Source organism: Ischnura elegans, chromosome 2, assembly GCF_921293095.1.
Source record: "Ischnura elegans chromosome 2, ioIscEleg1.1, whole genome shotgun sequence".
Lineage (NCBI taxonomy): Eukaryota > Metazoa > Arthropoda > Insecta > Odonata > Coenagrionidae > Ischnura > Ischnura elegans.
In genome coordinates this window covers 33,820,811-33,843,716 of record NC_060247.1, presented here as the reverse complement: position 1 = coordinate 33,843,716, position 22,906 = coordinate 33,820,811, and the positions used below count along the sequence as shown (strand labels likewise).

Below are 22,906 nucleotides of genomic sequence, written 5' to 3'. Positions count from 1 at the left end.
CTGCTTGAAGAATTCAAGCTCTAAAATACTTGCTATATAAAAATTTGTCACATAACTGCCCTATTGAAAATGCCCCATTGATCCCCGCAGGGAATTGAAATTCCCTGTAGTTCCCCGCAGGGATTCTCAGTTCCCCATAGGGATCTATTTTTCCTTATAGGGAATTGAGGTTCCCTATGGGGAATTATGATTCCCTGTAGGGAATATCGATTCCCTGTTTGATACAGTGGAATCCCTTAGAATTCCCTGCAGGGAATTAGAAATCCCTGCAGGGAGTTATAATTCCTATTACTGCCCAGACAACACTCGTTCATGGAATCCATGGTGGAAATGTGATGGATGTATTCATGATGGATATAAGGAATGGAATCCACATGGATCATAGATGGATTTCATGTAGAAGTTTCCATCATAACTACCAAGGAAATGTACCATGGAATTCATTTGGATTCAATCCATATTCCATGATGTAATGTTACCTATGTCAAAGGAGTTTTTCTTTTAAATTTTAACGATGGGTAATTTATGTATAATTTTTATATTATTGAATTAAATTACTCGAAAAATTGTATGTATCGTATGTATATGATATAATAATCTTCATGCGTGGTCACCCATATATCATTCTAGGCTACAAAATGCGCAAACAGGGACAACCAAGTATTTGCATAACTTTTGACAACTACGGAAAATATATATTTGGCATATAATATACCTAATTTACAAATTTAGGATAAAATTCACATGTAATGCTATGAAAAAAAGTATACCGAGAAAAAGTACTACGAGAGACAGGTTTTTCTAATACTGGGACAAATAGTCTTCTGGCACCATGTAAACATATTGTTTATTGGACTCTGACGTTACCCTCAGCAAACATGGAAATGGGTCATTGGGAGTGCAAGATTATCTATCCTGGGACTATTCAATTTTCAAAGTGGAATTTTATGAATAACATACAGATTAGAGAAAAACTGCTTTCACTGTAATTTTCAGTGTGGAGGATATTTTTTATCTTATAATTATCCATTTTCAACGGAATTCCCAATTGGCATAGAAATAAATGATTTCTCGAGCAATAAAATATATTTTTTTCATAAATTTCTGTATGTATTAGAGTTTGTCATTTTTCAATAAAAAAAGGAAGAATTTTGAAGTGAGAATACTTCAGACAATTTTCATCTCTCAAATTCGACAGTGAGATTCATGAATACATTGCCATCAGTTATTCATCATAGCAAGTTTCATGAAAAATAGAGAACAAAAAAAAAAAACTGAGATGTAAGTATGTACTCCAATGTGCTACCAACATTTGTGTACTTGAATACCAAAGAAGAAATTATGAATAGAGAAAGAAATTATGTTATGCATACCATGCATTTCACTTAAGGATGATTTGCAGCGTGACCAATAATCCCACAGACAATGTGAGAATCCAGTGCATGCGTGGCAGTTATGAAGTTGAGAGCAGACTAATGAATCCTGTCGATTACACACTGACCTAGCAGGGTAGTACCCTATTCAGAAAAGATATTAACCAATCATTTAGTAAATCAGAAACATAATGCATGATATCAGTCAAATCACCATGCAGAAATTAAACAATTTACATAAACAGGACGACCACTCAAATAACCAGCTGATGTTACCAGAATTTTCCAAATACATTTTACAAATTTCCAGGATGTTTGTCAAAATATACTTTACAGAAAAATAATACTTTATCATTTGGAAAAACATGATGAAGTGTCATTTAATACTAGCCACCAGAAAAAATTAGAGATGTGCGAATAGTATCCGCGAATACTCAAATACCTTGAATACTAGAAAGTTATTAATATTCGAGGCCTCGAATAATTATGCTAAAGGTACCGTCTTGAATAACTCAAATACTTTGAATTTCGCGTCATACACTGTCGCACGCACGCCATTGGTAGTTGACTCGGAAAAATGTAGAGAACTGTAGTTGTTTAGTGCACGCAGCGCCATTTTAGGCAAGCTGACGAATTACATCAAATTCGTGGATTAGAGCGGTGAAAAGAGTTCGATGTGGAGAACCGAAAATGATAGGGTGAAAAATTCCAAAAATCCCTGGTTTCCCCCACCAGGAGAACCTCAGTGCCGTAGGATAGTAACTACGTAGCACTGTTCCCAAAATCCCCTATCCCCTCCATCCATCAGCCCTCGGCCCCTCCTCCGATACTTCCTCCTCTTTGAAATCAAACAAAAGGCCCCAGGTCACGTGGGTTCGTATTACGAAGACCATAAATCAAAAGCTTCAAAACAAAATATAAAGCTACAGGAGAGCCTACCTGCTTCTAAGTTCTCCCTTTCTGGAGGTCAACCGCTGTATGAGTCATCTATTAGCACAAGAGGTGTCGAACAATGACTTTCGGCAATTGATAATACACCTTTATTGGATTGACATATTAGTTGTGTGTGCGTGATTTCGAAAAGAATAAGACCAAACATGACATATTTCTGACTTTATTTAAGCATTTTAAGCAGGAAAATAAATGCCAAAATATGACGGAGACTTAGCATTCAGGTGAAACTCAATATCCTCGCTACTGAGCTTCTCGAAAGTTGATGCAGTATTTTTTTTTTCGAAAACATATATCAAGCTACAATTTTTGAGTTATGCCTCTATTGTCATAGACGAAGGCATATTTTCTCAGGATACATATTTGGTTTCTCCCTGCTAGCAAGTCGAATTCATCAGCTAATCTCGTGAAAACTTCCAAAGATGGACGGAAAATAATTGAAGAAGAAGAAAATCCTGTGAAGAAGCGCATGTATTTTGCAAAATGCCTCGGATTGTCTGCTAGCACTAGACAGTAGGTGTGGGGTAAAGCGAGCTACCTGTTGAAAATAAGAAGTTGGACGAAGTCGAGTATCAGATGGGCGTGCCGCTGAAATGGCATTTGGTAGATACGAATGTATACATCAGACAAAAATCCATCATAGCAGTGTAAATGCCGAGACAGATGGAATCATGTTTTCGCGAGATGGTGTGTCCCCTTAGGATATTTGAAAGAGATGTTAGTTGAATCAACTATATGCCCAAATTGTTTCCATAAATTTAAAATATTCCATTAATCAGCTAAATTCCTGTTTGAATCCTTTCAGGAAATCATAATTCCGCGCCAAAATCTTGGGTTTCCTGCTGCATAGGCAACCTAGTCAAACATTCTCGCATTCATCGTTTTTTTTTGTCCCCCCTGAAAAACGATAGATTGAGGTTCCATTGTATACCCAGACATAGGGAAAAACTCCAACTGTCGGTCACAAGCTGGATCAGGGAAAAGACTCCACAAAACAACAAATCAGCTCACAAGAAAAAATTGCCAAAAAATTTACGAGTATATCTGTTCAAAATCTATTCCAAATAGAGTATTCAAAATCAGAAGTATTACAGAAAACAATGATAGTAATTCATGATCCCATAGGAAACATTACCAGCTAAATACCAGCAGAATAATTGCTCTAAATTTGCCATGTCTCACTAGGCATGCGTCCACGACCAGGGCTCGAGCACAAGAGAGATTGCCTATTGCAAGACGAGACAGGAATTGAGGGGAGGGGTTTTTCCAAGCAGCGGAGGGGGTAGCCAAGGCGAATTCATCTGCTGCGCCACTGCCCCTGTTGAAAGGCTGCTCCGCAAAACCTCGTCCCTGGGTTTAAGTTAACAGCATACCAGCCAGAATTTTCCCCTCAACTTCTGGGTTGGAGAAATCAGTCGAATCAGAGGGATATTCATTGGAACACAAGGAGGGGAAAAACATAGTGTGGTGAGGTGTTGGAGGGAGAGAGAGTTGTGATAGGACTACGGTAAAACTTCTCACTCCAAAGTGCAATACTATGGACTTAGCACCGATTTCCCCTTGCTTGCCTAGGAGTAAGTATTCCTCCGCAGTAGTCCTATATAAGTCTTGGGTTGCAGGTAGGCTGGTTTCGGGGCTGGTTTTGGTGCTGCTTTCGGATGCTGCTTTCCGGAGGCAGCATTTTCCGGAGACAGGATTTAGCGAGACAGGGCCTTTTGCTACAGGGCCTTTGCGCGAAAATCCTTTGCGCGAAAAACCTTAGCGCGAAAAGTCCTTAGTGGGAGAAGTTCTGCGGATAAGTTCGTAGGAAGTTCGAGGAAGTTTGAGGAATTTCTGGGGGGGGGGGGGGGGGGGTACCAGAAATTTTTTGGGGGGGGGGACACTAAAAAATGCCACAACCTTTCTATTTATACATTCCTCAAGGGAAATAGAAGAAAAAACGTACGTTTAATATGATGATTAAATACTCGAATTCGATATTCGAGTTTGAGAAATCTGCTATTCGACCCATCTCTGGTAAAAATGAAGTAAAAGTAAATAAAATGGGCATAAATAGCAGGGTTTGGGAGTCCTCCTTGGAGGAAAGTCAGGAGGGATTCCTCCCAACTCCTTACCTCCGAAACTCTTGGGAGGAGAACTCTGTTCAGAGGAAATACAAAAACTCTGAGAGTTTTTTTCTCCTCCAACATATGTGAAGAGGAGAATGAAAAGGCTTTCCTCCGAAAAGAGTTTCCTCCCAAATGAGCTAGAGCAATACAAAAAAAGTATTTACGGCTCATGAGGCAAAGCTCTGGACAGAGTGGAGACATGCGGTCAGCACTTACGCCGAAGCACTTCGAAGGGTCGCTAATCCGCGACCAGCTCACCCACGCAGGTCTCCTCGACCCTACGAGCAGGCAGACTACCTCCCGAAAAGTGACCTCTCCGACTGCAAGTTGAAAATCAATTACTCAATCCGATCATCAAAGAATGATTGTTTTCATCGCACTCCCGAAAATCATGCAATCAAGTACGTCTTTGAACCGTGTTTCTGCGATGAAAAATAAAGATTTTGTTAACTTTGCTGAAATGGCCATTTTTCCGGTTGTCCGCAGCCACGTTTCTAGAAAAGTTAACCAAATCGTTATTTTTCATCGTAGAAACACGGTTCAAAGACGTACTTGATTGCTTGATTGGCAGGAGTGCGATGAAAACAATTACTTTTGATGATCACATTGAGTAATTGAATTAGAAATCGCAGTCAGAGTGGTCATTTTTCGGGAGGTAGGCCCCCCGCTGGTAGGGTCGAGGAGACGGTCCTGCGTGGATGAGCTCGTCGAGGATAGGGCCGCGGATTAGCGACCCTTCGGAGTGTGCACCACACCCATCCTGGAAGTACCTGCTCCATGGGGCCACGAAACGCATTTTAACATTTTCGCAGCATGTGAGGAGAAGATTTTCGGAGATTGAACAGCAGCGAAAGAGTTAACTGTAGAAGTGATAGAAATGGCAAAACTTTGAATTTAAAATGACTAGTAACTTTAACTATATTTGAAACATTTTTGGAGAGCACTTATAAATTATTCCGCGCAGTTTTTGGGCCATATGGGATGGTTTTTGGAGACATTTTTGGCATAGACACGCAGGGCTGTGAAGAACTGCGAAATTCTCCGATGACTAACAATAAAAACTACTAAAAATCAGAACCACTTTTGAGCTGTACTTTTCTGTTTTCTCTTCCTTACACTTTCTTCTTTCGCTATCTGTACGTTAAGATTATCGGAAAGTGAAAAAAACATAATATGTCAGTTTTTTCGATGTAAAACAACATTTTCTTTCTTTGCATTGAATTAAAATTTATTCATAAGAATGTTTGTGTGCATGAATAAAATATGAACATACATAACACAAAAATAATATTAAATACATTACAGAGATAGGGAAGTAATGAAAATTACAAATTAAAATACACATAATTATCAATAATACATAAATGAATGAGGCGATCAATAAAAAGGTTCCATGTCATCTTCAAAATCTTCTTGCCTCAAGTCGTACGGATTGGGGTCCGAAGCCGTCGACAAAACTCGACAATGGTATTTCGTCCAGTGATGAGCTTAAAATTTATTCAAGAATGTTTGTGTGCATGAATAAAATATGAACATACATAGCACAAAAATAATATTAAATACATTACAGAGATAGAGAAGTAATGAAATTTACAAATTAAAATACACATAATTATCAATAATACATGAATGAATGAGGCGTTCAATGAAAAGGTTCCATGTCATCTTCAAAATCTTCTTGCCTCAAGTCGTACGGATTGGGGTCCGAAGCCGTCCACAAAACTCGACAATGGTATTTCGTCCAGTGATGAGCTTAAAATTTATTCAAGAATGTTTGTGTGCATGAATAAAATATGAACATACATAGCACAAAAATAATATTAAATACATTACAGAGATAGAGAAGTAATGAAATTTACAAATTAAAATACACATAATTATCAATAATACATGAATGAATGAGGCGATCAATAAAAAGGTTCCATGTCATCTTCAAAATCTTCTTGCCTCAAGTCGTACGGATTGGGGTCCGAAGCCGTCGACAAAACTCGACAATGGTATTTCGTCCAGTGATGAGCTTAAAATTTATTCAAGAATGTTTGTGTGCATGAATAAAATATGAACATACATAGCACAAAAATAATATTAAATACATTACAGAGATAGAGAAGTAATGAAATTTACAAATTAAAATACACATAATTATCAATAATACATGAATGAATGAGGCGTTCAATGAAAAGGTTCCATGTCATCTTCAAAATCTTCTTGCCTCAAGTCGTACGGATTGGGGTCCGAAGCCGTCGACAAAACTCGACAATGGTATTTCGTCCAGTGATGAGCTTAAAATTTATTCAAGAATGTTTGTGTGCATGAATAAAATATGAACATACATAGCACAAAAATAATATTAAATACATTACAGAGATAGAGAAGTAATGAAATTTACAAATTAAAATACACATAATTATCAATAATACATGAATGAATGAGGCGTTCAATGAAAAGGTTCCATGTCATCTTCAAAATCTTCTTGCCTCAAGTCGTACGGATTGGGGTCCGAAGCCGTCGACAAAACTCGACAATGGTATTTCGTCCAGTGATGAGCTTAAAATTTATTCAAGAATGCTTGTGTGCATGAATAAAATATGAACATACATAGCACAAAAATAATATTAAATACATTACAGAGATAGAGAAGTAATGAAATTTACAAATTAAAATACACATAATTATCAATAATACATGAATGAATGAGGCGTTCAATGAAAAGGTTCCATGTCATCTTCAAAATCTTCTTGCCTCAAGTCGTACGGATTGGGGTCCGAAGCCGTCGACAAAACTCGACAATGGTATTTCGTCCAGTGATGAGCTTAAAATTTATTCAAGAATGTTTGTGTGCATGAATAAAATATGAACATACATAGCACAAAAATAATATTAAATACATTACAGAGATAGAGAAGTAATGAAATTTACAAATTAAAATACACATAATTATCAATAATGCATGAATGAATGAGGCGTTCAATGAAAAGGTTCCATGTCATCTTCAAAATCTTCTGGCCTCAAGTCGTACGGATTGGGGTCCGAAGCCGTCGACAAACTCGACAATGGTATGTCGCCCAGTGATGAGCTTGCGGTTGGCGAGGAAGTTCTTTCTGGCGGTGATGTGGGTTCTCGAATATTATGCGCCGCCATTGCTTTCCGCACTCTGTTTTCGAGGGTTTGAGAGTTTTTAATTCGGCACATGTTGGAACGAAGTACCAAGATGTCGTCCAAAAGGTCCGATTTCAAGCGGTTCCTCAGATCCGAATAAATCCATTTGAGGCTGGAAAACAGCCGTTCCACGCTACATGATGTAGCTGGGGCTCCAAAAACAACTTGAGCCAGTCTTGCTATCTTGGGATGTACGGCTGCCTGGTTTTCCCAATATGACATTGGTGACGTATCTGCAGCTCGTGTTGGTTTTCCAGTCAACCAGGCCTCAATGTCAGACCGAATTTGAGGTCTACTGCAATCATGGCCAGATGTGGTTACACCAGCCAAAGTCCGGAGCATGGTGTATACGTCTTCCGGTTCGGGAGGCACCTCGTCAGTGGTCTCCATATCTTCCGACCTATGCCGCGATCTGGGGTCGATTTTCTCCCAAATCCCTACCAAGTGAGTGATCGCAGACTCTCTATTTTCTCCCTTGACACAGATCCAGGTCAATGGATCCAATAAAAGCGCAGCTTTGAAGCTTGCGTTCCGAAAAATCAGGTCTTTCCTGTTATCTAGAGCATTCTGAATTATTCTTATGAACGGATGAGCAAATGAAGTTTGATGGATTCTTCGCAACTTCATTTCTGCTGCAAGCAATCCAATGTATACTTCCGACATCGTTGTTTGGTCCCCTTCACAGACCTTTGTCCATGTTTTCAGAGGCTCCAACACCTCACAAAGCTGTGGCAATTGGGCCCAATGAGTCGCCGACATAAACTTTCTGACGCCTGGTGAACATTCGAGCTGCTGTAGCGCACTCAACATGTCGTAGGCCGAATTCCATCGCGTCTCTACATCGAGTGGAGGTTTCCTGAAGCCGTGATCCCGTAGAAAATTGGGCTTTCTTATTTTTTTCACCGCTTCTCTAGCACTTCGCACCAGGTCATCGATGGCGGGGTCGGTGAGGGCATCTTTTGCAGCCAGGTTTATTACATGGGCTGCACATCGCACGCACGTAATGTCGAGCTCCGTCCCGAACATCGCTACCAAACCTTCTGTTTTATTCAGGTCAGCTTCAAGCTCTTCTGCCCGCTCGTCCTCTTCTTCTTCGATTTCTTCTTCCTCAGCTTCGTTGATGAGGCGACCCAGTTTTACCATATTCGAACCACCGTCCGAGGTGAACGAATATATCTGATTCCAATTCATCCCGTAATCATTTAACAGCTTCGTTACTACTGCCCGAAAATGAGCTGCCGTTTGTCGATCCGACAGTTCTTTAATCCCCAGAGTCCTGAGGTGGATCGTGCCGTTGCCGATTCGCGGGAAGTTGCTTTTGGCTCTAAGAAGGGTTTGAGATTTTCTTTTTCGCCCCGTACGGAGTTTTTTTTCGGCTTGGGACTGACCAGGTAGTCGCTTCCTCCCCTTAATGACCTTTCCTAGTGGGGATAATCCTCGACCCTTTTCCCCGAGAGCAGCCCATCCCGGCGTACTTTTGCGGTCAGTTAATTCCCAGACAGCACACTGGTAACGGTATACGTATACCGTAAGTATACCAGGTGTATACTGTTTCCTTGAGAATCTGTATACATGTTTTAGATTCTAGGTATACATAAACAGTATCCTGAAGCGTATACGTATACAGTATACGAAAGGTATCTGTATACCTTTAATATACTGTATACGTATGTGCTACATATGGAAACAGTATCTGAGAGGTATACGTATACCTTTCATATACTGTTTCCATATGTAATCTCAGTGGCGGATGCATATGGGAGGCGCGCCCCCCAACCCTTTCCTGGCCGCCCGCATAACCAAACATTGCAGGACTACAATTTTAACTTTTTTATGTCATAAGATGGCTTTGTATTTCATGTGCGTATAATCAGTTCAAATAACACTTTCTTAAACTTTGCATGTGACTTGATTATTTTTTTAGGATAAAAGTAAAGGTTGGTCAAGATATCTTTTACGCCCCCCTCTAGAGTTTTTTTCTGTATCCGCTACTGTGTAGCCATTAGTAAAAAATTAGTGTCCTTTAAAGGTTACTCTGTCCGTATACTATTTCCATATGTAGACTTCAGTATACACAGCGTCCTTTCCAATGGGCTAAAACCTTTCCGTTACTAATTGCGTGCTCCTATGACCCCAAGAGCTACACTGACAGGAATAAATCAAAATTACCTCAGGAAGGGCCACTCACGCCAACTATGTGGAAGGGTAGGAGCCAGACGAATGGTAGTCCACGTGATGGTGTCACGTGAAAAACACTGTTGGAATTTAGTTGGAAAACCTTACCAGCTAACTCTTCCCTGAAAACATGGAGTGGGACCTGTTCGCAAAGGGCAGGTGTCATTCACGGCAGCGAGGTTGGCAAAGCAAATAATTACGTTTGTACATGTATCTTCATTCTTTGTAAAGGTATTGGCTCGAGCCGCTATTCTCTTCTTATTCTCCTTCTGGTTTCATTGGATAAAGACGTCGTCTCATTTAATATCTTTAAACTGATTCATCAGTGAATTTATTTTCCACGGTTGGCTTCAGGCAGCCCTGGCAAAAATGAAGGAGGCTGATAACGGTACTGGAGAGTGTTTTATCATTTCTGTTCGGAACACCCAAGAACGCCGTCCGCCTGGGTTATTAAGAAATCCAGATTAATTTAAAAAATCAATGAACTGCCTTAAGATGTAAAAAATCCTGCCATGAAAAGTCCCTCTTTTCATAAAGAAAAATGCTCTTCGAAATGTGATTTCAATCGTGCTTTTTTATCTACTGAGGCGATGAAACAAAAAAGATATTTTTCAGTGGAATTTATTCCTCGAGTCATAACGCGAAACTTAATTTTTTTGAATGCCAAGATTTGGACTCCCGCCCGTGATTTCGACCTATCGATAGTGGATTCCGTCGATAGTCGATTCCACCAGTTGTCGATTTCCACAGATAACATATGCAAACGTAAATGCGTCCATAACCGCTTTCACAATCAAAGACCACGCGAATAATGTTGCGTTCACTGTGTTGTGTTCGTCGTTTGCGAAATTGATCCTGCCGAAGTTTATCAGCCTCTTAAGTTCTTCATTTACTTGTTTCACCTGCACCTAGGCAATCAATTACCGTTATAACTTAACTTTTGTAGTGTTGTGTTTGCTGTTTGCGAAACTTGTCCAATGAAAGTTTATCAACCGCTCAAGTGCTACTTTTGCTTCCTTCATCACAATCTGGGTAAGTAGAAGTGTTGCCATTGCCACATTTTTCTTTCTTAAATGACGCAAATTCTTAATATTTTCAACCTTCTCACACTTTCTGAGACTGAGGGATCCATCTTCTATTGATTGAAAAACTTTGCATTTGCGTAAACTTTAATTTATTTATGTGCTTGACGCATTTAATCACCGTAGTGTGGGAGGAATGTGAACAAACATTTCTCGACTTTACTATTTATTAAGTCATTTAAAGTTATTTACATTTTTTTAATTGGCTGTTGTGCCATTAGTGTTGCTTCCTTTAAAATGTAATCATATTTGTTGGAGATCAGAGGGTATTTCACTCTTTAGGTTTAGACAAATAGGTTTTAAATTATTAGGAATTAAATTCTCAAATCAATTTAGTACTTCGATTATTCAAGGTGAATAACTTATCGTTTTTTACATATAGAACTGATGGGGAATTTTTTCGAAATATCCTTTGTTGATAGTTGGTAGGTATTTATATAGCTTAAGGGAAAATCACATCAATAGAGATTACTTTTTAACAAAATGACTTACTTTAACTAGACAAATTAGATGTATCACTAATAGATTCTAATAAAGTTTATGTGATATTATTTACAGGTGTAGAAAGGAAGACTTTTCCAAATTGCCAATGATGAAGAAATACGAGGAAAAGTGAGCTTGTTCTTCATGGATTCTTGTGACCTTAAGGAAGGATAATCAGGCAAAAACATTGATATTGATCCTATTGGTCTTTATTTTCGTTTACATTGAATAAAGGCATTTCTAACGGTATTTGTTATTTATCAACACTCATCAAAATATTCAGAAAATATTTGTCTAGTTATATTTGACATCTAAATTCTTACTACTTCTTAAATTGACTTTTAACTTACTATGCTTAGTGAATTTACTCATACGATAAGATGTTTTTTTACATTGGATGAATAGACTGATTAAATAATACTGTGAGAGGATCCACTAAAACCTCTTGACGATAATTAAGCACAAAATGTGGTTTACCATCCGGGCTTGGCCCCTTTATTGTGTCTAATGAATTCAATATCTTACGTATTTCTGAGATTGTGTGGTATATTAGTAAAAATGTGTAATATTTAGTTAAATATAATTATTTTGTTTTAACAGCACACATGTGTTTTCCATTTCCTCTGTAGACCCTGTAAGACCTGAATCTCACAGATTTTTTTCTCTATTCACTTTATTGTCAGCAAGAAGTCTCAAACAAACTGGTAAGTGTTCCCACAGAACAATGCAAAACACACTAGCATGTTACATTATGTTTATGAACGCTCTCTGCTGCTTAGACAGGATGTTCTCAAATGTACGTAAACACTCTGAAATGCTGGAGATGTCACTCACACTAAATGACAAAATGAATGTACTAGTACTTCCACGCTTGCACTAAATTCACACTGGCACCAGAACAGAGATTTAGTTTTCGTTTTGCTACTTTAATTTCAGTTTTAATACGGCAGTGTATGTCAACAGCTGCATTCAGGATTTTGCTCAATGAGGAAAAATATACTCAGGGTGTTTAGTGATTAGGAATCTGGAAATATGCATGATTTTTTGTCACTAAAAATATCCATGAATTTTTGCTCCTGCTTTGCATTTAAAATCTTTTATTTCAAACTCGTTTCACATGAAATTTGTCAGTGCAAGGCCAATTTTCAGGCCTATTTTATATACTTACATGCATGCTTCAAAATGCATCGATTGCATTTTAAATTGCACTTTATGAGTGCAAACACTGTTTAGATAACTTTTACAATTTTGACAAATTTGTTGATATTCCAAGTGTTGCATTCATAAAATAAGTGAATAATTTCTTTTAAAAATGTAAGAATTTTAATTAGGACAATACATAATTATAGAATTAATTAAAAGTATTAAGTAAATGTAGTGTTGTAAAATTCGTATACATAGCTTTTATCTCGTAAGATTGACCTGGAATTTAGTAAAATTTCCCTAGAAAACCTGGAATTCTGCAGTAATTTTCTGCTTTCATACATATATACGTCTTGTATACTGTATATATATATGTCTTGTATACTGTATACGTATACTGTATATGCGTGGTAGGAGGACATTTGCTGCGTTATATACATTTGGTAGATGGTGGGTAGAAGGTTTTTATACGTATACAGTATACGTGTATCTTCTACTGTATACGCATGTTATACACTACGTATACGTATATTTAATGTATACAGTAGCATGTGTGCTGTCTGGGTTGTTACCAGTGCAATTTTAATTTTTTTTAATTGTTACTGTTGCATTAAATGTCAGTTCATCAATGTATTCCTTTCATTTTGCAATGCCTGTAGAACTTTTAAACGAAGTTCTACGGTTATTTTTAGGGTTTTCAGCAAAACGGCATTATAGCATAGACCAACAAATACTTTAAAGGGAATTAAATATTTCAATGTTCCTAGCCTACTTCTAGGTATTTACGATTTATGATATTAACATAATTTAGATCCATGATGCCAAAATCCACACTCCTCATTTTCACATCCTCGTCTTCACTGTCTGTTTGCGTAAGTATTTCCAGGATCGATTGATCCGTTACTAGCCGGGACATTTTCCCAGTGCAAGTTAAGTCCAGGAAATTTGCCTAACGCTCCTCTCGGCCAAGCAACTCCGAACAGGTCGAGAACGTAAGCAAAACTAACGAAAGCGAAACGAAAGGCACTTCAAGAAAAAAATCCTGGCTGTATAATTCCAAGAAAAAATGTAATTCCACCGAAACATCATTTGAAAAAAAATCCTTGCAGGAGGAGGAAGGGGAATGCATACAGAACATTTACGGTTAAATTTGAATACACGCCAAGAAAATTTTGAAAAGAAAATGAGCTTTTCCGAGAAGAGTGAGGTTATCATCTTCCTCGTACATATTTCCGTAGGAGAATACTTACACCAATATACTCTTGGGTCTTCCAGTTGGAGGATGATAAGTTTTTCCTAGAAAACATTAACGCGCTAATGTGTCCCGAAATAAGCCCGTGAGGGGCACAAAGCAGACCACCTGGATCCTGACCGGAGAAGCAAGATATGAGTGTAATTACCTGGGTGGTGCAGTTCTCTTTCATTCATGGTATGGACTGCATCGCACAGCAGGGCTCCACAAAAACCATCCCTGGTATAGGTAGCGGAATGCGTACAGAGGCTAAATTTGAATACACGCCAAGAAAATTTTGAAAAGAAAATGAGCTATTCCGAGAAGAGTGAGATTATCACCTTCCACGTACATATTTCAGTAGGAGAATACTTACACCAATATACTCTTGGGTCTTCCAGTTGGAGGATAATAAGTTTTTCCAAGAAAACATCAATGCGCTAATGTGTCCCGAACTAACTCTGTGAGGTGCAACCTGACCAGAGATCCAAGATATGAGAGTAACTACCTGGGTAGAGCAGTTGTCTTTCCTCCAATGGTATGGAATGCTTCTCACAACATGTGTCTACGTAAAACATTCCTTATCATACATTATCGTACATTAAATTTACGAATTTTTAGGATATGCATTAATCAGTATTTATAGCGAAATTCGTTTATAATACCTTTGAATTCAAAGGTTGGTAAGAGGTTATTAAAAATAGTCGCTGTAATTTTGGCTCACGACAAAGAACTGAGAGAATCATATTTTATTACATTACGAGGGCTTTTTTCATAGAAGTTAAATCGAATATTCTATCGAATTTCACCGCAAATGTACATCTGGAATGGAGCTAACAAATTAACGTATATTTTTAGATGTAAATCATTACAATATCGCTCCTACAAACTTGCTAGTGAGTTATAGAAATAATAATTAAACATCTAACCTTAGCGTCTCCAAAAATTGTTCTAGGTGATGATCAACTCCGTTAATATGAACGCTAGAATTCCGTTTAAAATTTGGAACCAATCAGCAGAACATACAGAATTTAATTCCTCGCATTGATTTTCAATAAATTCAACATGAAAGTTTTTAGTTATTTTAACTTATAAACAAATAAGTGACCATGAGCCCCTTCCTTGAGTGGGACACTGAGAGCCGGAATGGGCCGCGGTAATCCCCACACGGACAATAGGAAAGGGTCGGACCTCTCGCGCCGAGGGACCCTAATGGCGGTTGGGACCCACTTTTCATTTCCTCCCAGAGTCCTCACAGCATAGCTCTAACAAGAGGAGAACATTTGGTTACCTGAAATAATCCTCAAAATAGCTCTTCCTCCATGACAAAATGTCCTCTTCCTCGATCGGGAGGGAGTATTCTGGCTTCAGAAACGCGTGAGAGTTTTTGGACTTTCTCCCTTCTCCTATTCTCCCCTCTCGGAGGAGGATCTCAGATTTCCTCTCGGAGTTCCTCCTTGAGGAGGTGAATGTATTGAGAGGAAACAAAAAACTCCCAAACCCTGATAAATAGACTTGGTGCACCATCTAAATGACATGTTGGGTATGGAATACTGAAATATAAATGATATACCAAGGTGTAAAATGGATGAGGATAAGTCACGATAGATTTGACTTATACACCAAAGTTTATTTTTCCCAAGTAATTATTTTTGTATTATTATTTCCTAATTTTTTCCCATTAAGTTCCTTTCCACACAATGAAATTCACATATTTTTCAGGTTTTCAGGTGGAGTGACCATCCTGATTCATGAGCATAATGGCATATAATTATTGTAATGGAAACACATACTTAAGTAATGAAAAATTTCAAGAAAATCGTTTCTTTGCAAAACAATTTGATCATACTCATTATGCTAATATATATTCCAACTTTAACACCAATGCTTCACTAAAATAGTTCTGGTCAGCTTGCACTTGATCACTGACAAAATGTAAAAGAGCCAACTCTCGCATGATTAAGAAGCTCTTATGCTGCCACTTATTCAGATAAGGTAATGCCTTGAGAAGGCAGGTGCTAATGGCAGAAATTATCATAGACAGTGGGATGTAAATACAAGCCGACTGTTTCTTTGATTCAGATCTGAGGTCATAATTGTGAGAATTAAGATACAACGTTTCATACCAGTTTGCATCTCAATTACAATTACTTCATGGTTATTATAATTACAAAAAATTACATGAAATAGCATTGGGAATTACTGAAATCTACTCGACCAATAAAATAAGACAAAAAAAATCAATTTCCCTGACTTAACAACCAAACCTCGACCATTGTAGGCTGACAATAAATGAGAACTAACCATCATATATAATTAAGCCATAAAAAGAAACATAAATATATCATACGATGCCATAAGAAAACAAGAATATGATCGCATTTACCATGCTAACTTATTAATAACCAACTAAATGTCCACAATTTAGGCCCTAATTTAATGCAGTCAATTTTTCCCTGAAAATATTGACGTTCAAGAGAATGGCACTAATGAGTATTAATTTCCAATGGATGGATTCCTACTGCTACACTTCACATGGCATACCCTGAATCAATCCTAAAACTCATCTTTAGCTAATTCTAAACTCTACGTTGGAGAATTAATATATTAGTAGTAAAGTAATTAGTATCCAGAGATGACAACACACTTCACCACTGATTAGTACACAGTAATAATTCAGTTGCATATCAAGAAAACAAAAACATGAAGAAGCTATGTTTGTGAATAAGGCTACTACCCATACAGCACAAACGGTCGCAAGCTGGCATATAGGTCGTGTATTTCACGTGTTTTATCTCGTGTAAAAACCGTTATTACCCGAGTAAAACTGGAATAAATCTGGTGTATATATGGTCTTAGGTCCGCCACAAACCGGATAATACACGTGTATGCACAAGGAACCCAATAACGGGACCATTGTAGTTATTCCTTTCTCCACCAGGATTAGGGTTTCTTGTTGATGACCGGAAAATGGCAGTGAGCACGCAAACAGTAGCACTTTACTAATACTAAACATGTAATAAGACATAGTCAACATATTCGTTCAAAAATTTTCATTTATTACGTCAATAAAGGGTTCCTCTGTATAAAATAATTCATCAGGAAATACGTACAGGACAAAACACGAGTGGTGATGATGTGACAAAAAAGTGGTGATGATGTAAAAAATAATGTGAATGACATAATGGATAGGATAATAGCGAATACGAGATGATGGATGAATCTTAAAAGTACTGCCGAATAGTTTAAAAAACCACAAAACCTTGGTAAAACCGCAAGTAGTTTCACTGAGCACAAGCACACCAGGATAAAGAGAATTAGCGAATTGTTGATGTCGTTCATGCTTCCAGTTCGAGGCACACAAGTTATATCGTTATGTGATTGTTCTCCCAGCGTTCAATTCGCGTGGTGCGAGGCATTGACGGAAGTAATTCGAAATTTCTGAGAATTTTAAATTAATAAACAGCATCATTCTAGTTGATATTAATGGTTAACTCGTTTGTATCTTGATAGGAGCATATATGTAATCATAATAAAATATACACCTATAAAATATATGCCGCAAGATGATTTGTAAAATGATTTAAATAGATTTCGTTGGGAAAATTTTGCTGGTACTAAGGTTGACGACTTTATTGAATCGTCTATCTTGAAACTTTAATCATGTTCAGATTACTGCTCATATTAGCATCTGCATCACCACATTTTGCTTCATATTTTTGTATATAAGGGTCAAGGGAGTTGGACCAAATTTACACAGCAATTACACGTGTAAAAATGGGCGAATTCTCGACTTATTCCTTACACCAAATTTCGACTCAATATACACGTGTAAATTTCTCCCTGTGCTGTATGGGTAGTGATTAATCAACCAAACCATTATGATGCTCATTTTAGATAACAGACAGATTGACTCAGTTGACATGAAACAGCATAAATGAATTATGAAGAAATATTTGTACAAATATAGATTGAAAATACATACCTTGAAACCATCCTTACAGCTTCCATGCACACAAACTTCTGTTTGGGGACACCAAGTGCACTTTTTAGAGGTTTGCACACATGAAGCACAAGTATGCAAGGAGGAGCAGAAACCAGCAGCTTCATCATCTTTCTCCAAAGGAGGAAGTGACGGAGCAACCACAGAAGATAAAGAAGGACTCAGAGTCGTCGAAACAGTGAGGACGGAATCCACATCAGGCATCGATATTGAGTTATCCGGCTCCAAGTCCTCAGGGCAAAGTATGACCCCTCAGCCTTCATTGGGACTCAAAGTAGCCTCTGAAATCACTTCACAGTGACCATCCATTATGCTGCCTACATACAAATTACTGGCCCCTCGACCGACAGCATTTTCCTCTCTAGCATTCTGACCACCGACCCAAATGCACTTCACACCGGGGCTCGCTTTCAGGCAGGACTCAGCATCTTTAAAGTGGCTACAATTACCTGGAGTGTATGAAAGTAAATCAGAGAGCATTTGTCCATCAAAGCCACCATACACGTAAGCAGAGCCCTTGAACACAACAGTTGAATGTCCAAATCGAGGTGGGGCTGGATGAGAAGTGTGACCAGGGACTGGAGGATAGGATGAATAGGACACCCTTCCCGGATTCATCACCCACTTGTCACACACAGGATCATAAGCAAAGAAGTCTGATGAATAGCACTTGGCACCATGACTGAAGGCGGTATCATTGTGAGTATTGCCACCAAAGAAGAGCACCAATCCTCTTATGACCACAGCTGAGTGAAGAAAACGAGCAGATGGAGCAGGAGTCAGATGTTCCCTAAGGAAAATAAAATTAAATATTATCAGGTTCGCCCTAAGTACATGTAGTTGGTGCAGTCTGTGAGGATTTCGAATGGGTCGAAGGGCTTTTCAATTGTTTGTAACTAGTGTAAAATTTAAGATATAGCCAGCCCAATCAGAGTGAGTCAGTAAGTGAGACAGTCATATATCGAGCTATATATACTGGGGATTACTGTTGATCATATTTGTTCTTTTTTGTGATTCCATAATTGTGTGATCAATTTTTCTCTTGTTGATGTATGCCAGTTTAAATTTAGCACCTCCAACAGGTTTTGCTTTTTCTTTTCGATGTTGATTTTTTCAGGGGCCCTGTAATGAGCAGTTTAAGTGCATGTCCTGTTGAATAAAGATGGTGCATGCAAAGTGCATTTTTTCGTCTGACACTCATCAATAAGTAAGTGATTACCCTGCCTTTGAAGACAACAATTACTTCATTAGTATATAAATCAAACAATATCTATTCATGATTTTCTTTGTCATGTATTATTGGTTTTCTTAAGACAGCTGAAATAACTGGCACAAACAGTTATCTGTACAAGATACCACAGCAACATGAGATATTTGGACTTTCTATAAACATCATTTAAATGAGAACAGTATGGTCATGGTACAACCAAAGACATAGTAGTAAAATAACACCTTTATCAATTTTTTTCCTCAAAATTTATATTGTAAACATTCATAACCAAAAAATAACAATTTGCGATAAAATGCAAATATGTAATAATTTGTAATAAAAACAACACACATTACTATTTCATTTCTAATTTTTTTTGGATACTATTTCACTTCTAAAAAAAGTTAAGTAAAGTACGTTCCGGCACTGCTAAATTTGCCATTACTTTACTGAATAAGAATTATCAATATGAGAGGGAATCATAAATTATCACCACACACGAGAATATGGATCGTAGGAGAAGAGAGCACCAGAAAGAAGAGGAGTGAAATGGATAGCTGAGACAATACCACCATGCACATAAATGTGCTGGCGTAGTGGATCCCAGGCTGCAGTGTGACCATAACCTCCCTTAACAGGATAACCCCAGGTGGATACAATATTCCACTCTCTGGTGCCTAAAAACATGAAGAATAGATAAGGATTCATCACATAGTAAGGCACATAAGTAATCTAACACAAAATTCTCAAGTCTTGGGAATTGGACTCTACAACCATGGTAACTTTTTAAGTGTCGTGGACAAGAGGATGGTTACATGGCTATAACAGTAAAAAGCGTGTTCAAAATGTTTTACATGCATTGTAAAGGCATGGTTAAACAAGGTTGAAAACTATTATTAAAATTAAGAGACAGAAAATTTTCAAGATTACTGCCTGGCACAAATACATATTTATCATTTGAAGGATTACCTAATTTTTGACTCTTTAATTAACTTCAAGATACACCATTGGAGGTATTACTAAGGGGAGATAGAAGGTGGCACCTTCCCCTCTGAGGACCTATTTTGTTGATATACTCCAGTCTCAAGCATTGGATTACTTCAAATTGGTAATTAAAGGCAGTGGCACAGTGTCACGGTCTCTGCCGCGACTCCTGCACATGCCTGCAAGCCGTAGGAAAATTTTTAGCTACGTGGTCTCGACGCGAACCGACTGCTTCACAAAAAACTGGTTCTGGCGCTCCCCTCCCCCTCTCCTCTTCCCCTACCTCCCCTCCTCTCCTCTCCTCCCAGGAGTCCTCCCTTTCTGGCGACGTGCACGAACGACCGTCTCTCTCTCAGACTCGCGAGAATAAGGTCCTCTCCGCTAAGCTGCTAGCTCCGCCCGCATCGGTAAGTCTAGTCACTCCGCCCACTCTAAGTTTGGGGTTTTGGGTGGTCGAGACGAGAATTTCATTTCTCGGCATTGTCGGGACAAGGGGAAAAAAATTATTTCCTTTTCTTGACCTCAATATTCAACATAAAATTTGAACCTAGGAGTGTAGGCCTTTAAATTGAAATGTAAATTTTTGCTGACATTTCCGTTTATTTACAAACCATTATCGGGGCTGAAAATGAAATTAAGCATATAATTTTGATACAAAGGCATGTTATAGGGTTACATCAATGTTTCTTATTACAGTAATACAATAAAAAAGAAACATTCACTAGTATATTTACAAAAAAGAAGAGATCATAGTCTACTTCTATAGAATTTTATAGATCATTTCGCAATGTTTATTTATGGTAACTAAGGTTCATGGTTACCTGTCATTGTTGGTTAATTAAATAATAAAATATGCTTCTTGTCAGTGTCGATATTATATTACAACTATTTTTAGTTTTGGAAATATATAAGATGTCTTAAAATAATCTTTCTGTTAAATTATTTTCAATGTCTAAAATAGAAATAGTTTTATTTTTTTGAGGAGCCAGGAGTCTCGACAGGTGCTGAGAAATCTCGAAGGGGTGAGACTTCTCGACTATTCTCAAGACTCCCGACCCAGGTGAGACTCTCCCCAGATGGCACAGAATCCTCCGTATCTAATTATAACGGAGAATTGTCAACTATATGCCAACCTCTCCACCATCTCTTGAAACGCCTCCTGAAGTCGACGACACTAGTCCACGAGACTTCGACAATTTCCCTCCAGGATGTGATATCTGCCATCAAGAAACTGCCCTGAAGGAAATCGCCTGGACTGGATCCGCAACGATCTTCTGAAACACCTTCCGATGGGCACCGCATCTCTGCTTGCATCCGGCCCAGCTACTTTCCGGTGGCCTAGAAGAAGCCAAAAATCATCTGCCTACCCAAACCAGGGAAGCCACCATCAAAGGTTGACAGCTACCGACCCATTTCCCTCCTAGATACTATTGGAAAACCATTGGAGCGCCTCATCCTGCCGCACCTCCTAAACTGCATCGCTACAAAGAAAATACTACCGCCATACCAATTTGGATTCCACAAGGACCACTACACCCTCCAAGCCCTTCTTCATGTTACTGGTTTCATCACCGCCTCCCTAAACAGGAAATCCTTCTGTGTGGCAGCCTCCTTGGATGCACCAAAGGCATTCGACAGGGTGTGGCAAGGAGGTCAAATATGGAACATTTACCATCTCGGATTCCCCTAATGGCAATTCCGCATCATCCGTACCTTCCTTCAACTTTGCAAATTCCATGTCTCCCGGAGAGATGACTTATCTTCAGCCCTCCACATCCAAGCCAGCATCCCGCAAGGCTCACAACGCAGTCAGTCCTCGCACCTCACCTCTACTCCCTTTACACTGCCGACTTTCCACGCAGCCCCAATGGAATTCTGCCATCAGTCTCTCTGCGCAGATGATAAAGCCATACTTTTCAGATCCTTCTCAGAAAAGGTGCAACAAAACTCCTCCAATCCCTTCTTAACACAGCAGCTGACTGGTGTGCCAAGTGGTGCACAGCCCTCAACCCAGGAAAAACACAAACAGTCCTCGAAAAGTTTCCTCCGTTTGTTAGGGTATTAATTATCCTTATTTACCTGCAGGTAGCGCTTAGCTATGATAATTAATGCTAGCAGTGTAATGCTAGTAGGATATACTCTGCTACCTGCTAGCAGCCTACATCGTAGCGGCGCTCATGGCCTCGCACCAAGGCGGCAGCTGGTACCAGAATGACGTCACACGGGCTTTTCCCAGCATTCATGCTTCGCCGTTGCGTTTTCGAGTGCTTTAAAGTTTTTACTCTTCATTTAATAGCGAAAAATATATATCGTTATTTGAAAATCTAATAGCATAAAATACATACTCCCGGCGTAATAATATTTCGATTTTGGCAATAAAGAAAATAGAAAACCACCCTATTACCGTTTTCTATTTCGACGACGCCCGATACCGCCCAAGTATTTCATAATTTCTGGTTGATCAACGTTTATACTACGGTGATTTCTATTTGACTGTTTAACAGATCCTGACGATAAAAATTTAAATAATGGTTTGACTCGGTTGGTGCTTGCCACTATTTTTCTTGTAAAATCCAATGTCAAATGTCTCAACTTGCGTTCTCCACGGGACTGTTTTCAGGATAGCATCCTCAGTATTTAATGAGTCAATATTATATATAAATCCTTTATGCTAATATACCTCTAATTTTGAGCTCGTTTCCACAGCAACTTTGCTTTTGTGAGTTAATATATATGAATGACGCACTGAAACTTCGCCGATATTGTCACATTTTTTGCATATTATTAATAAGAAAGAATAACTCTATGTTGGTAATTTATTTTAAAAAAAACTTTTACATGGTAAACAACCTCGCTTCATTGCCAAATTCGCAAACGTAACGCTGATATAAACCATTATTCGTTAGCTTAAACTTGTCGTTATTTCCAAGGGCATGGGATGACCTTCCCTGGGCCAAAGTGATGCGCGTGACAACCTCAGAGTAAGAGGTGACAACCACTACCA

At 38.5% G+C, this 22,906-nt stretch overlaps 1 protein-coding gene across 1 annotated transcript in view; it reads right to left on the bottom strand.

Annotated features, from left to right (window-relative positions):
• LOC124174201 (attractin-like protein 1) overlaps positions 1-20,140 on the bottom strand; it is a 45,942-nt gene extending 25,802 nt beyond the window's left edge. Inside the window, 5 exon segments of the mRNA XM_046553299.1 lie at positions 1,374-1,517; positions 7,480-8,767; positions 17,691-17,818; positions 17,966-18,498; positions 19,412-20,140. Coding sequence (XP_046409255.1) covers positions 1,374-1,517; positions 7,480-8,767; positions 17,691-17,818; positions 17,966-18,498; positions 19,412-19,626 — 2,308 coding nt within the window. The 5' untranslated portion in view covers positions 19,627-20,140.
• Between the last annotated feature and the right edge of the window lie 2,766 nt (positions 20,141-22,906).